The sequence below is a fragment of the Oncorhynchus mykiss genome, chromosome 19 (assembly GCF_013265735.2).
Source record: "Oncorhynchus mykiss isolate Arlee chromosome 19, USDA_OmykA_1.1, whole genome shotgun sequence".
NCBI classification, from domain to species: Eukaryota; Metazoa; Chordata; class Actinopteri; order Salmoniformes; family Salmonidae; genus Oncorhynchus; species Oncorhynchus mykiss.
In genome coordinates this window covers 31,732,694-31,748,468 of record NC_048583.1, presented here as the reverse complement: position 1 = coordinate 31,748,468, position 15,775 = coordinate 31,732,694, and the positions used below count along the sequence as shown (strand labels likewise).

General features: G+C 45.7%; 1 protein-coding gene across 2 annotated transcripts in view; it reads left to right on the top strand.

Moving 5' to 3' along the window:
* Positions 1 to 15,457, top strand: part of ccdc85ca (coiled-coil domain containing 85C, a) — a 57,797-nt gene extending 42,340 nt beyond the window's left edge. For both annotated transcript variants that reach the window (XM_036954646.1, XM_036954644.1), the window contains exons 4-5: positions 10,959 to 11,150; positions 12,731 to 15,457. In XM_036954646.1, the coding sequence (XP_036810541.1) occupies positions 10,959 to 11,150; positions 12,731 to 12,820 (282 nt within the window). In that variant the 3' untranslated portion in view covers positions 12,821 to 15,457. The remainder of the gene's footprint in view (positions 1 to 10,958; positions 11,151 to 12,730) is intronic.
* Positions 15,458 to 15,775: the final 318 nt, after the last annotated feature.

The window sequence follows — 15,775 nt, the reverse complement described above, 5'->3', positions numbered from 1 at the left end:
AGCCAGCCCTGGACATCTCTTATGACTTGAGCCAGCCCTGGACATCCCTTATGCCTTGAGCCAGCCCTGGACATCTCTTATGCCTTGAGCCAGCCCTGGACATCTCTTATGCCATGAGCCAGCCCTGGATATCTCTTACGCCTTGAGCCAGCCCTGGACATCTCTTATGCCTTGAGCCAGCCCTGGACATCTCTTATGCCTTGAGCCAGCCCTGGACATATATTATGCCTTGAGCCAGCCCTGGACATCTCTTACGCCTTGAGCCAGCCCTGGACATCTCTTATGCCTTGAGCCAGCCCTGGACATCTCTTATGCCTTGAGCCAGCCCTGGACATATCTTATGCCTTGAGCCAGCCCTGGACATCTCTTATGCCTTGAGCCAGCCCTGGACATCTCTTATGCCTTGAGCCAGCCCTGGACATCTCTTATGCCTTGAGCCAACCCTGGACATCTCTTATGCCTTGAGCCAGCCCTGGACACCTCTTATGCCTTGAGCCAGCCCTGGACATCTCTTATGCCTTGAGCCAGCCCTGGACATCTCTTATGCCTTGAGCCAGCCCTGGACATACCTTATGCCTTGAGCCAGCCCTGGACATCTCTTATGCCTTGAGCCAGCCCTGGACATCTCTTATGCCTTGAGCCAGCCCTGGACATCTCTTATGCCTTGAGCCAGCCCTGGACATCTCTTATGCCTTGAGCCAGCCCTGGACATATCTTATGCCTTGAGCCAGCCCTGGACATCTCTTATGCCTTGAGCCAGCCCTGGACATCTCTTACGCCTTGAGCCAGCCCTGGACATCTCTTATGCCTTGAGCCAGCCCTGGACATCCCTTATGCCTTGAGCCAGCCCTGGACATCTCTTATGCCTTGAGCCAGCCCTGGACATCTCTTATGCCTTGAGCCAGCCCTGGACATCTCTTATGCCTTGAGCCAGCCCTGGACACCTCTTATGCCTTGAGCCAGCCCTGGACATCCCTTTGAGACCACTAATTAAATTAGCATCACTCCTTTTAGAAGGGCAAAGACTCCCTCTGTTCTTTCCCTCTCTTTTATCCTGAAATGTTCATCCCACTTTCCAGCTCTCACCTTGGCATGGAGAGGAGAACAGGGGGAGGGAGAGGAGAAGAGGGTAGGGAGAGTGCATATGAGATTGGGAAGGAGAGGAGAGATGTGAGGAAGGATGGAAAAGAGACTAAAGGAGAGAGGTGGGGAGAGAGATTATAGAGAGAGAATAAGGAGAGAGATGAGAAGAAAAAGAAGAGTCTTGTTTAGCTAATCAGTATTCTGATTGGTCGTGATAAAAGACATCTAGAGTCGTCATGGTAACCACTAACCACTCAGGTACTCTTCATCCACAGGAAGGAGAAAACAATTAAGAGTGTGTGGCATGAGCTACAGCCTGTGTGTGTGTGTGTGTGTGTGTGTGTGTGTGTGTGTGTGTGTGTGTGTGTGTGTGTGTCGGTGTGTGTGTGTGTGTGTGTGTGTGTGTGTGTGTGTGTGTGTGTGTGTGTGTGTGTGTGTGTGTGTTCTGGAGTGAGAGACATACATACTCTAGACCCCTATCCTGATTAGCATGACTTTGAACTCTCACTTCAAACACACAGGTGATGCCTTGAATAATGCAACATCTCTCTCTCTCTCTCTCTCTCTCTCTCTCTCTCTCTCTCTCTCTCTGTATCTCTGTCTCTCTCTCTCTCTCTCTCTCTCTCTCTCTCTCTCTCTCTCTCTCTCTCTCTCATTTAACTAGGTAAGTTGACGGAAAGCACATTTTAATTTACAGCAACGACCTGGAGAATAGTTACAGGGTGGAGGAGAGGGGATGACTGAGCCAATTGGAAGCTGGGGATGATTAGGTGGCCATGATGGAATGATGGCCTGATTGGAAATGTTGCCAGAACACTGGTGTTACAGTTTTTCTCAATTGCTAAAACACAATTTCTGAAACCTTGCTCCATTTCCTGAAAACATTAAACACAAAACCTCATCTTCAAGCACTATTTACATAACCTCTGACTCCTCTTGCAAAATGAAACATTCGCCTCAAAACAGTTTTACCTGTGTTCAAAATCAAACACGGCTCTCAAATCATAAACAAAGTGATCAAAATGATATACACTCTCAAGCAGTCAGTAAACAATACACCGAAAAATAGAAAACACATTGTTCAAAACATACAATTCTCAGGGAGAAGTACATTTTTAATCTAAAAAAAATTCATATTTTTCGGTCATTGTCTTTTGATGAACGAAAACATGTTCTATCATAGTAGCTCAAAATTGATCTGAAATTACTACTCTGCCTTGCTCTTTGCTCTCTTTTGTTCTTCCTCCTCTTTTTGTATTTATTTTATTTTATTTCACCTTTATTTAACCAGGTAGGCTAGTTGAGAACAAGTTCTCATTTACAATTGCGACCTGGCCAAGATAAAGCATAGCAGTGTGAGCAGACAACACAGAGTTACACATGGAGTAAACAATTAACAAGTCAATAACACAGTAGAAAACAAAGGGGGAGTCTATATACAATGTGTGCAAAAGGCATGAGGAGGTAGGCGAATAATTAAAATTTTGCAGATTAACACTGGAGTGATAAATGATCAGATGGTCATGTATATTGGTGTGCAAAAGAGCAGAAAAGTAAATAAATAAAAACAGTATGGGGATGAGGTAGGTGAAAATGGGTGGGCTATTTACCAATAGACTATGTACAGCTGCAGCGATCGGTTAGCTGCTCAGATAGCTGATGTTTGAAGTTGGTGAGGGAGATAAAAGTCTCCAACTTCAGCGATTTTTGCAATTCGTTCCAGTCACAGGCAGCAGAGTACTGGAACGAAAGGCGGCCAAATGAGGTGTTGGCTTTAGGGATGATCAGTGAGATACACCTGCTGGAGCGCGTGCTACGGATGGGTGTTGCCATCGTGACCAGTGAGCTGAGATAAGGCGGAGCTTTACCTAGCATGGACTTGTAGATGACCTGGAGCCAGTGGGTCTGGCGACGAATATGTAGCGAGGGCCAGCCGACTAGAGCATACAAGTCGCAGTGGTGGGTGGTATAAGGTGCTTTAGTGACAAAACGGATGGCACTGTGATAGACTGCATCCAGTTTGCTGAGTAGAGTGTTGGAAGCCATTTTGTAGATGACATCGCCGAAGTCGAGGATCGGTAGGATAGTCAGTTTTACTAGGGTAAGCTTGGCGGCGTGAGTGAAGGAGGCTTTGTTGCGGAATAGAAAGCCGACTCTTGATTTGATTTTCGATTGGAGATGTTTGATATGAGTCTGGAGGGAGAGTTTGCAGTCTAGCCAGACACCTAGGTACTTATAGATGTCCACATATTCTAGTTCGGAACCATCCAGGGTGGTGATGCTAGTCGGGCATGCGGGTGCAGGCAGCGATCGGTTGAAAAGCATGCATTTGGTTTTACTAGCGTTTAAGAGCAGTTGGAGGCCACGGAAGGAGTGGTGTATGGCATTGAAGCTTGTTTGGAGGTTAGATAGCACAGTGTCCAATGACGGGCCGAAAGTATATAGAATGGTGTCGTCTGCGTAGAGGTGGATCAGGGAATCGCCCGCAGCAAGAGCAACATCATTGATGTATACAGAGAAAAGAGTCGGCCCGAGAATTGAACCCTGTGGCACCCCCATAGAGACTGCCAGAGGACCGGACAGCATGCCCTCCGATTTGACACACTGAACTCTGTCTGCAAAGTAATTGGTGAACCAGGCAAGGCAGTCATCCGAAAAACCGAGGCTACTGAGTCTGCCGATAAGAATATGGTGATTGACAGAGTCGAAAGCCTTGGCAAGGTCGATGAAGACGGCTGCACAGTACTGTCTTTTATCGATGGCGGTTATGATATCGTTTAGTACCTTGAGTGTGGCTGAGGTGCACCCGTGACCGGCTCGGAAACCAGATTGCACAGCGGAGAAGGTACAGTGGGATTCGAGATGGTCAGTGACCTGTTTGTTGACTTGGCTTTCGAAGACCTTAGATAGGCAGGGCAGGATGGATATAGGTCTGTAACAGTTTGGGTCCAGGGTGTCTCCCCCTTTGAAGAGGGGGATGACTGCGGCAGCTTTCCAATCCTTGGGGATCTCAGACGATATGAAAGAGAGGTTGAACAGGCTGGTAATAGGGGTTGCGACAATGGTGGCGGATAGTTTCAGAAATAGAGGGTCCAGATTGTCAAGCCCAGCTGATTTGTACGGGTCCAGGTTTTGCAGCTCTTTCAGAACATCTGCTATCTGGATTTGGGTAAAGGAGAACCTGGAGAGGCTTGGGCGAGGACCAGCGGGGGGGGGGGGGGGCGGGGCTGTTGGCCGAGGTTGAAGTAGCCAGGTGGAAGGCATGGCCAGCCGTTGAGAAATGCTTATTGAAGTTTTCGATAATCATGGATTTATCGGTGGTGACCGTGTTACCTAGCCTCAGTGCAGTGGGCAGCTGGGAGGAGGTGCTCTTGTTCTCCATGGACTTCACAGTGTCCCAGAACTTTTTGGAGTTGGAGCTACAGGATGCAAACTTCTGCCTGAAGAAGCTGGCCTTAGCTTTCCTGACTGACTGATGATTTGTACCCCTATTTTTACAGTACTGTACCCTGCATCTCACAAACTTGTCCTTTGTCTCTGTGATACTGTAATTCGTGTTCTTTGTTGATATGAACCTGCAACCAGTCAAAATCTATTGAGCAGTCAGTACTGTTAATAAATGGAAAGCACAATGTTCAGGGCCATACAATTTGTCCATTGTACAGTACACAGCCTACAATGCACTGTACTACAGTATCCATTCTCAGACTTTCTCCTTCCCACCTTCAACAACCTGTTTGCTCTCTGAACTGGCTTATATTGGTTGTGTCGCATCATTTGAAACAGGTTAAATCAATTTTGAGTGGTTGTGTTCAATCAATTACATATGTTCTCTATTTATATTTGACTGTTGCCACTTGTGTTTACCAGTATGGATGACATGTGCATTAGAGTGCCGAATGTGTTTTGAGAATGAGAATGTGTTTAGAGTTTTGCTGAAAAGTCTAAGTGAGATCTGCAAATTGTGTTTTACCATGTGAAATGGTTTAAGGTATTGACAACAGACAGCATAATTAGCTAAATGAGTTCAGGCAACTGAGAACTTTTTTCAGCCAATGGGTTTTAGTGTTTTAGCAATTGAGAAAAACTGTAACATCTCTGCAGTGTGGTATGCTGCTGGCTCTCTCTCTCTCTCTCTCTCATGTCACACCCAATGACATGGCCTGATATACACTTTTTATGGTGGGTGGATTTTTGTTGTTGTTGTGATCCCCATCAGCTGCTAACAAGGCAGCAGCTACTCTTCCTGGAGTCCAAACACATTAAGGCAACAACATCTCCTCCCCGCTGATCCTCAACACTGGGGCCCCACAAGGGTGCGTTCTGAGCCCTCTCCTGTACTCCCTGTTCACCCACGATTGCGTGGCCACGCACGCCTCCAACTCAATCATCAAGTTTGCGGACGACACAACAGTGGTAGGCTTGATTACCAACAACGACGAGACGGCCTACAGGGAGGAGGTGAGGGCCCTCGGAGTGTGGTGTCAGGAAAATAACCTCACACTCAACGTCAACAAAACTAAGGAGATGATTGTGGACTTTAGGAAACAGCAGAGGGAACACCCCCCTATCCACATCGATGGAACAGTAGTGGAGAGGGTAGCAAGTTTTAAGTTCCTCGGCATACACATCACAGACAAACTGAATTGGTCCACTCACACAGACAGCATCGTGAAGAAGGCGCAGCAGCGCCTCTTCAACCTCAGGAGGCTGAAGAAATTCGGCTTGTCACCAAAAGCACTCACAAACTTCTACAGATGCACAATCGAGAGCATCCTGGCGGGCTGTATCACCGCCTGGTACGGCAACTGCTCCGCCCTCAACCGTAAGGCTCTCCAGAGGGTAGTGAGGTCTGCACAACGCATCACCGGGGGCAAACTACCTGCCCTCCAGGACACCTACACCACCCGATGTTACAGGAAGGCCATAAAGATCATCAAGGACATCAACCACCCGAGCCACTGCCTGTTCACCCCGCTATCATCCAGAAGGTGAGGTCAGTACAGGTGCATCAAAGCTGGGACCGAGAGACTGAAAAACAGCTTCTATCTCAAGGCCATCAGACTGTTAAACAACCACCACTAACATTGAGTGGCTGCTGCCAACACACTGACATTGACACTGACTCAACTCCAGCCACTTTAATAATGGGAATTGATGGGAAATGATGTAAATATATCACTAGCCACTTTAAACAATGCTACCTTATATAATGTTACTTACCCTACATTATTCATCTCATATGCATACGTATATACTGTACTCTATATCATCGACTGCATCCTTATGTAACACATGTATCACTAGCCACTTTAACTATGCCACTTTGTTTACATACTCATCTCATATGTATATACTGTACTCGATACCATCTACTGTATCTTGCCTACGCTGCCCTGTACCATCACTCATTCATATATCCTTATGTACATATTATTTATCCCCTTACACTGTGTATAAGACAGTAGTTTTGGAATTGTTAGTTAGATTACTTGTTGGTTATTACTGCATTGTCGGAACTAGAAGCACAAGCATTTCGCTACACTCGCATTAACATCTGCTAACCATGTGTATGTGACAAATACAATTTGATTTGATTTGATTTGATTTGATCACACACACAAAAACCAAATAAAACAGTACATCATATACCATTGCACCAATACATATATCTACAATACAAAATGCATAATAGCATCATATGGTGATGTTACAATGTGCGTGTATGTAGAGTGCGTGTGCTAGCGTGTGTGTGCGTATGCGTGAGTGTGTGCCTGGATGTGTGTGTCTCTTCACAGTCCGCGTTGTACCATAACGTGTAGTTTTATCATTTAAAAAAAAATCAGATTTAACTGCTGGCATGAGATACTTGATGTGGAATAGAGTTCCATGTAGTCTTGGCTCTGTGTTGTCTGTTCTGGACTTGAGGACTGTGAAGAGACCCCCGGTGGCATGTCTTGTGGGTTTTGCATGGGTGTCTGAGCTGTGTGCTAGTCGTTTGAACAGACAGCTCAGTGCTTTCAGCATGTCAATACCTCTCACAAAGACAAGCAGTGATGCAGTCAATCTCTCCTCTACTTTGATCCAGGAGAGGTTGACATGCATGCCATTGATGTTAGCTCTCAGAGTACATTTAAGGGCCAGCCGTACTGCTTTATTGCCTATGTCTCTCTTTGTGGCCCTTGACCATATGACTGGGCAGTAGTCCAGGTGCGATAAAACTAGGGCCTGTAGGACTTGTTTTGTTGATAGTGATGTGAAGAAAGCAGAGCAGCTTTTTTATTACAGACAGACCTCTCCCCATCTTAGCTACCGTTGTGTCAATATGTTTTGACCATGACAGTTTATAATCCAGGGTTACACCAAGCAGTTTAGTCTTTTCAACTTGTTCAATTTCCACAATATTCATTACAAGATTTAGTTGAGGTGTAGGGTTTAGTGAATAGTTTGTCCCAAATACAATGCTTTTAGTTCTTGAAATATTTAGGCCTAGCTTATTACTTGCCACCCATTCTAAAACTGACTTCAGCTCTTTGTTAAGTGTTGCTGTGATTTCACTTGCTGTGGGTAGCTGACGTGTATAATGTGGAGTCATCAGTTTACATAGACAAACAGACTTTACTCAATGCCAATGGCAGGTCATTAGTAAAACATTGAAAAGTAAGGGGCCTAGACAACTATCCTGGGGAATGCCTGACTCTACTTGGATTATGCTGGAGAGACTTCCATTAAAGAACATTCTCTGTGTTCTGTTAGACAGGTCACTCTCAATCCACAATATAGCAGGGGATGTAAAGACATAACACACACATTTTTCCAGCAGCAGATTATGATCAATAATGTCAAAAGTTGCACTGAAGTCTAACAAAACAGCTCCCGTAATCTTCTTATTATACATTTCTTTCAGCCAATCATCAGTAATTTATGTAAGTGTGATACATGGTGAGTGCCCTTTCCTATACTGTAAGCATGCTAAAAGTCAGTTGTTAATTTGTTTACTGTAAAATATCTTTGATTCTTGTAAAACACCAAAAAAATCTAAAGTTTACTAAGGGTTGGTAACAGGCTGTTTGGTGGGCTGTTTGAGCCAGTAAAGGGTGCTTTGTTAGTCTTGGGTAGTGGAATTACTTTTGCTTCCCGCCAGGCCTGAGGGATCACACTTTCCTGTAGGCTTAGATTGAAGAGATGGCTAATAGGAGTGGCAATATAGTCTGCTATCATCCTCAGTCATTTTACATCCAAGTTGTCAGACCCAGGTGCCTTGTCATTGTAATTTCTTCACCTCTTCCACACTCCCTTTACGGAATTCAAATTACAATGCGTATCTTTCATAATTTGGTCATAATTTGGACGTGCAGATTCAGTTTGTTGTTGGCATGTCATGCACATTTTGCCAATGAAAGAATCATTAAAGTAGTTGGCAATATAAGTGGGGTTTGTGATGAATGAGCCATCTGATGCAATGAAGGATGGAGCTGAGTTGACCTTTTTGCCCAACATTACATTTAAGATGCTCAAAATATTTGTACTATTATTCTTTATATTGTTCTTTATATTTGCTTATTGTTTGACATAACTTGTGTGTTACTTCAATACGTGTTGCCAGGGGCTACCTATGATTGGTAGAGAGAGAGCCCACCGGTTGTATCAATGTTGTTTCCACATCATAACATTTTTTAGTTGATCAATGTGATGACGCTGAGTCATCGTGAAAAAAATGTATTTGGATTTGAAAAAAGTCATCAACATTTTTTTTTCACCTAACTTTAAAACCCAAAATCCAATGACATGGTGACATTTTTTAATTGATTTCACCAAATGTAAATCAAAATCAGACGTTGAATTTGTAGAGGGGTCGCCCTGCCCCCACCCCCTACATCCCCCTACATCCGTCACAAGAAAAAATTTGCCCAGCGATCGTGATCCCACCTCTGTAGCACTGACTGAGGCAATGTCCCGACTTTCTCACATAACAAGAGAGCAATCAATCAAATGTCAAAGTCAATCAAAGTTGTTTCTGACGCAGAAGCAGTGATTCTCTATCTTGTAAAAATTGTTGGTTGAAAATATGTGTCCTTTAGAGCCTCTCTTTATGTTTTCTTTCAAATGTTCTTATCATCTATGCTCAGGCTACGACCTGAATGGCACTCTATTCCCTTCATCAGTGTTTCCCAACCCTGGTGGGCCTCCAGTACCCCCAACAGTAAACATTTGTATTGTAACCTTGGACAAGCACACCTGAATCCACTTGTCAACTAATCATCAAGCCCTCAATGCGCTGAATGAGGCTTGAATGAGTGCTTGTTCAGGGCTACAACAAAAATGTGTTCTGTTGGGGTTACTGGAGGACCAGGGTTGGGAAACACTACCCTACATGGTGCCCTACTTTTGACCAGAGTCATATGGGCCCTGGTCAAAAGTAGTGCACTATACAGGGAATAGGGTGCCATTTGGGACACACATAAGTATGGTGTGTCTGTGTCAGTGTTCTCTGAGTATTGATACTGGGTATTGATACCAACTCTGTAATGTTAGACTGGAAGCCCGATCAGGTTCACTTCCCTCCTCTTCCATAATGCCTCTACAGCAGGTGCCTGCCTACACCATTGACTATGGGCCTGTTGTTATTGCACTCTCAGCTTTATGTGTGTGTGTCACTCACACTCCGGTCACACTCTTCTTCTCCCTCTTCCTCTTCATGCTCTCTCTTCTCTCTCTCTCTCTCTCTCTCTCTCTCTATCTCTCTCTCTCTCTCTCTCGCTCTCTCTCTCTTCTCTCCCCCCCTCTCTCTCTCTCTCTCTCCCCCCCCTCTCTCTCCCTATATCCCTTTAACCCTCTCTCTCTCTCTCTCTCTCTCTCTCCCTATATCCCTTTACCCCCCCCTCTCCCTATATCCCTTTATCCCCCCTCTCTCTCTCTCCCTATATCCATTTAACCCCCCTCTCTCTCTCTCTCCCTATATCCCTTTATCCCCCCCTCTCTCTCTCCCTATATCCCTTTATCCCTCTCTCTCTCTCTCTCCCTATATCCCTTTATCCCCCCCTCTCTCTCTCCCTATATCCCTTTATCCCCCCCCTCTCTCCCTATATCCCTTTATCCCCCTCTCTCTCTCTCTCTCTCTCTCTCTCTCTCTCTCTCTCCCTATATCCCTTTACCCCCCCCCTCTCTCTCTCTCTCTCTCTCTCTCTCTCTCTCTCTCTCTCTCTCTCTCCCTATATCCCTTTACCCCCCCTCTCTCTCTCTCCCTATATCCCTTTACTCCCCCTCTCTCTCTCTCTCTCTCCCTATATCCCTTTAACCCCCCCCCTCTCTCTCTCCCTATATCCCTTTAACCCCCCCCCCCTCTCTCTATATATATATTTATATACAGTATATATATCCCCATATCCCTTTATCCCCCTCTCTCTCTCTGCTCAGGGGCACCGGTGTTGGAATGCTGGTTGGGATGGTTGAGGATCTAACGCTAGAGTGGTGCTCAGAAGGCTGTGACTGAGCAAAGCTGGGATAGAACCAGAGATAGGGATAACTAAGTGCTTGGACAGTAAGAGCTGGGAATGAATAGGATAGAGCTTGGATAGATTGGGCCCCTGCTCCTCTCTCTCAACGACCTCTTTTTGTATTAGCTGTGACCCAGAGATGGAGAGACACAGGGGAGTAGAGAGTTTGACCAGGGTCAGGGAAGACCAGGGGAGATGAGAGTTGTAATGAGCTGATTAAACCAGGGATTTGCCCTCCTTTAGGGGTCTGGGTCGGTGAACTATAGTACCCCAGAGAGAGAGAAGGGAGGTGGGGGGATTAATTTGGATTGCTCACATCTCTGAAAATAAAGTACATGTGTGTGACCACTCTGACCATCTCTCCCTTCCTCTCTCCAGGGCTCCGGTAGGACCCCTAGTGGTGAGCCATCCCCCCCAGCAGACTACCTCCCTGTGGGCCAGAAGACCGAGGCTGTGGTCCATGCCATGAAGGTGCTCGAGGTCCATGAGAATCTAGAGAAGAAAATCCCTGAAGACTATGACAAGGACCTCAGTGAGAAGGAGAAGGCCATCGTCAGGGAGATGTGTAACGTAAGGAACTCTCTCCTCCCACACGACCTTTCTCATCCCTTTAACCCCCCCCCTCTCTATATATATATTTATATACAGTATATATATCCCTATATCCCTTTATCCCCCTCTCTCTCTCTTATACTCTTTCTGTCTCTCCCTCACTCGTTTCCTTTCTTCTCTCTTCCTCTCTCCCTCTCCTATCCCAAAAAGCTAATAATGAGAGCTAGATGAAGATACGAGGGGCCTGTCAAGTTGCAGCTTTCTCTCTCTCTCTCTCTCTCTCTCTCTCTCTCTCTCTCTCTCTCGTTCTCTCTCTCTCTCGTTCTCTCTTTTGTTCTCTCTCTCGTTCTCTCTCTCTCGTTCGCTCTCTCTCTCTCTCTCTCTCTCTCTCTCTCCTCCCCATTTCTGTTTGTTTGCCTGTCAGAGTCACAAGCATGCCATCACTTTGACGGAGGGCAGTGTTTAAATTATTACACAATTACCCTCCCTCCCTCCCTCCTCCCTCCCTCTCACCTCTCCTCCCCCTTTCACCCCCTGGCTTCCAGCTGCTTTAATTGGAGGCTCCCATAAAGGAGCCGTAGTATTAACGACGCACTTGTCTGCACCATTAAAATAACTTCACTGGGAGAAACAATGGAAGCTCCTGTTGAGGCCTTTTAAGCTTCCGAGCTCTATTCTCCATGCTATATACACCTTCCAGGCCTAGGATAGGACAGGATAGGGCAGGACAGGGCAGGATAGGATCGGAAGGCTAGGAGGATTGGACTATGGAATAGAAGCTACAGGCCCCTCCCCATTCTCTCATCTCAACATCACATCCTACTTCCACCCCCACAGGTGTAGGCTCAAAATGGCATCCTATTTCCTTTATAGGGCACTACTTTTGACTAGAGCCGATAGGGTTAGTGTAGTATAAAAGGAATAGGGTATCATTTGGGCCACAACCATACAGCCTGAGACAGTGGAGTGGGGTCATCTGGGACTCGTGTGATGACACTTTTCTTGCAGGGACGACCCCAGGCCCTTCTAGTCTTTCAGCACTAAGCGATGCCTGTTGGTTTCTCCGGACAGAGCTCTGTACATGGAAGAGACACAGAGAACATGGAGGCACAACGCAACCATTTATAGTGGAGTATCCCATCAAACATAAAGAGATAAATACACCAACATCCTGGTGAGGTCTATGTTACATAGTCCATCTCGGAGCTGGGAGTCATGTGTTTTACAGCTGTTGTCTTGTCCCTACGGTTGAATCGTGTGCTCAGATTATGTGGAACATACATTTTTGTAGGCCGTTATTGGATGGCTGGATTGATGGATTCCAGTCTCTGTGACCTCCCTTTGTAGACCCCAACAACACACTGGTCATAATAAAATGTTCTACAATAAAAAGCTTTGTGTAACAGTGTTTTCAAACCTTATTAGTGTAATTAGTACTAAATGTCCCTTCCACCTGGCATTTCTAGAGGCCCTCACTCATCTTAAAGGGCTGGATATGCTGTAGCTAGTATATCCATTGTATGACAGTGTTGTGTAACAGTGTTTTGTGTCCCCCCCCCCCCCCCCCCCCCATTTCCTGTCCTGTGTTGTGTTCTCAGGTGGTGTGGCGTAAACTGGGTGACGCTGCGGGCTCCAAGCCGTCAATCCGCCAGCATCTCTCTGGGAACCAGTTCAAAGGGCCTTTGTAGTCCCTAGGACGACATTAACCAGCACTCAAACGAGACAAACGGACAGACAAATAAATAAACAACAACAACAATGGATCCTCAGCACTGACTGGACAAAGGGACACATCTCAATTGACCCTCTCCTACTCTCTCAGCACTGTGACCGTGGCTAGATGATCCAGACAAACCCTAACCTAAACCCAGCCCACTGCCTCTGCATCTGTGATATCCATCTTTGGCCTCCCTTAACCTCATGCCCTGGTGGATATTGGAATGGTGACCTGACCTGGGTAGTGGCTACAGGCAATTTCAGATTAGGGCAAAACAGACTGTGGCGACGAATGGTTCGAAACAGCAGGTGGCCGTCCTATCGCCTCCACAGCACAACAGAGCATCTGCCTTCATTTTCTGTTCAATGCCTGACTATTCTACATTTTGAATCGCCACCGTCACTTGACAGTTATGGTGTGTTTTTGAAGAAGAGGAAGATGAAGGGAGGATAGAGGTACGAGGCATGCATTACCAACTAAACTCTCCCTTACAACCTCACAACCAGTCACGACAGTACTGAGCTACTATACCTGTGACCTGTTCTACAGTACTACACCTGACAGTCCCAACCAGTCACGACAGTACTGAGCTACTATACCTGTGACCTGTTCTACAGTACTACACCTGACAGTCCCAACCAGTCACGACAGTACTGAGCTACTATACCTGTGACCTGTTCTACAGTACTACACCTGACAGTCCCAACCAGTCACGACAGTACTGAGCTAGAGTACTACACCATCTCCACCCAACGTCTCTTTTTGTGTTTGTGTAAATGTTCACCTACCAAGTGTTCAGGACTGACAACCACTCTAGGACGGACTATTCTACTGGAGGCCCTGTTCTGTTCTTGACTTTGCTTCCATGACTTCTCCACAGGCCACTGACTGACAACTGACTGACAACCTACTTTAAATATGAGGAAAAATCCTGGAAATGTTCTGATGTAATTTCCTTCGGTGTATAGTCACAAGCCATAGGTTTGCATGACTTGAAACCTAGCTGCTGCAGCCTACTGTTTAATAGTGTCGTCCCCTTTTGCCTGAGCAGGAAGTATGTGTTCAAGTGTAGACAGAATTGATTTCAAAGTGTTCAACTCAATTCTAGCACCAACTCAGTTATGTGTAACAAAACATAGCCCTGTTTAAAAAAAAAGTTATAATTTAAGACCGTGTTTGTTTGCGCCTCAAATGGCACCCTATTCCCTCTACCAACACCATATAGGCATGAGGGTGCCATTTCGGATGCACACGTTGTAACTAAGTACAGAAAGTGGAACACTGAGTTCAGTTTCATACCCTGTGTTTCGAAAGTTTCCTCCCAGGCAGAAAGCTTATAGCCTGGGTAGGGTCTGTTTATGCTCTCCTGCCAACTCCTAGAATTGTCAAGCCAAAATGTGTATATTTTAGTCATGTAGCAGACACTCTTATCCAGAGCAACTTACAGGAGTGAGTTCATACATTTTCTCATAAGAGTCCCCCGTGGGAATCAAACTAACAACCCTGTTCTTGCAAGCACCATGCTCTACCAGTTGAGCCATACAGGACTTGACAATGTCTGCAATGGAGTTGGCAATAGGACAAACAGTTCTCGGACCAGGCTTGAAAGCTTAGCCTGTCAGACTATTAACTGAAACCTTAAGTCGAGGGAGAGGTTTTGGTTCATGCATAATATAAGGTGGCTTCTGATGATTGATCATGGATTAGAACGTCAGGATCTTGCTAGATGGAAGTGGACTTTGAATTCAAAATCTGAATTTCTAATGTATGACAATCCTTGAAACGGTTTTGAAAACAGCTGTTATTTTGACCCGTCCTAACTTTTCCTCAATGAGCTCTTATAGGGACCATACCTTATGAAGTCTCATTGGAGACTATGTACACTACATGAGGTCTCTTAGCTTGGTCCGATGTATACTTTATAAGGTGTCTTAGCTGGCTCCTGTACATTATGATGTGTTAGGCCCGATGTGTGCACAATGAAGTCTCCTAGAGTCCCTATGTCTGCTCTATAAAGTCTCATAGCTGTCATCTCTATAGTAGGACTTCAGTGTACAATCCACTGACACGCGCCAATTATGTTGACATCGATTAAGGCAGCCCCCCGCACCGCTCTTGGGTTGGGTTAAACGCGGAAGCCACATTTCAGTTGAATGCATTCAGTTGTACAACTGACAAGGTATCCCCTTTCCCTTTCTCCCTCCCCTTTCCCTTTCTCCCTCCCCTTTCCCTTTCTCCCTCCCCTTTCCCCCACTGCGTAGCTAAATGAAGCTTCATAGCTGTGTTCTATACTCTGTGGTACCTCCTAGCTGATTGCTGTGTATTTGAGTCTTCTCAGTATTGTATGGTGAGGGCTAATAGATAAGCTACATAACATTGCCATGAGACTGACATAACAGATGACATAACGGATGTCATTAAGAGTTATAGCAACATAACAGACGGATGTCATTAGGAGTAATAACATACACTACATGAGCAAAAGTATGTGGACACCTGCTCGTCGAACATCTCATTCCACAATCATGGTCTTTAATATGGAGTTGGTCTCCCCTTTGCTTCTATAACAGCCTCCCCTCTTCTGGGAAGGCTTTCCACTAGATATTGGAACATTGCTGTGGGGACTTGCTTCCATTCAGCCACAAGAGCACTAGTGAGGTTGGGCACTGATGTTGGGCGATTGGGCCTGGCTCGTAGTCGGCGTTCCAATTCATCCCAAAGATGTTCGATGGGGTTGATGGCAGGGCTCTGTGCTGACCAGTCAAGTTCTTCCACACCATTTCTGTATGGAATTTGCTTTTGCATGGGGGCAATGTCATTGCTGTAACAGGAAAGCGCCTTCCCCAAACTGTTGCCACAAAGTTGCAAGCACAGAATCAGATTCGTCTGTCGGACTGCCATATGGTGAAGTGTGATTCATCACTCC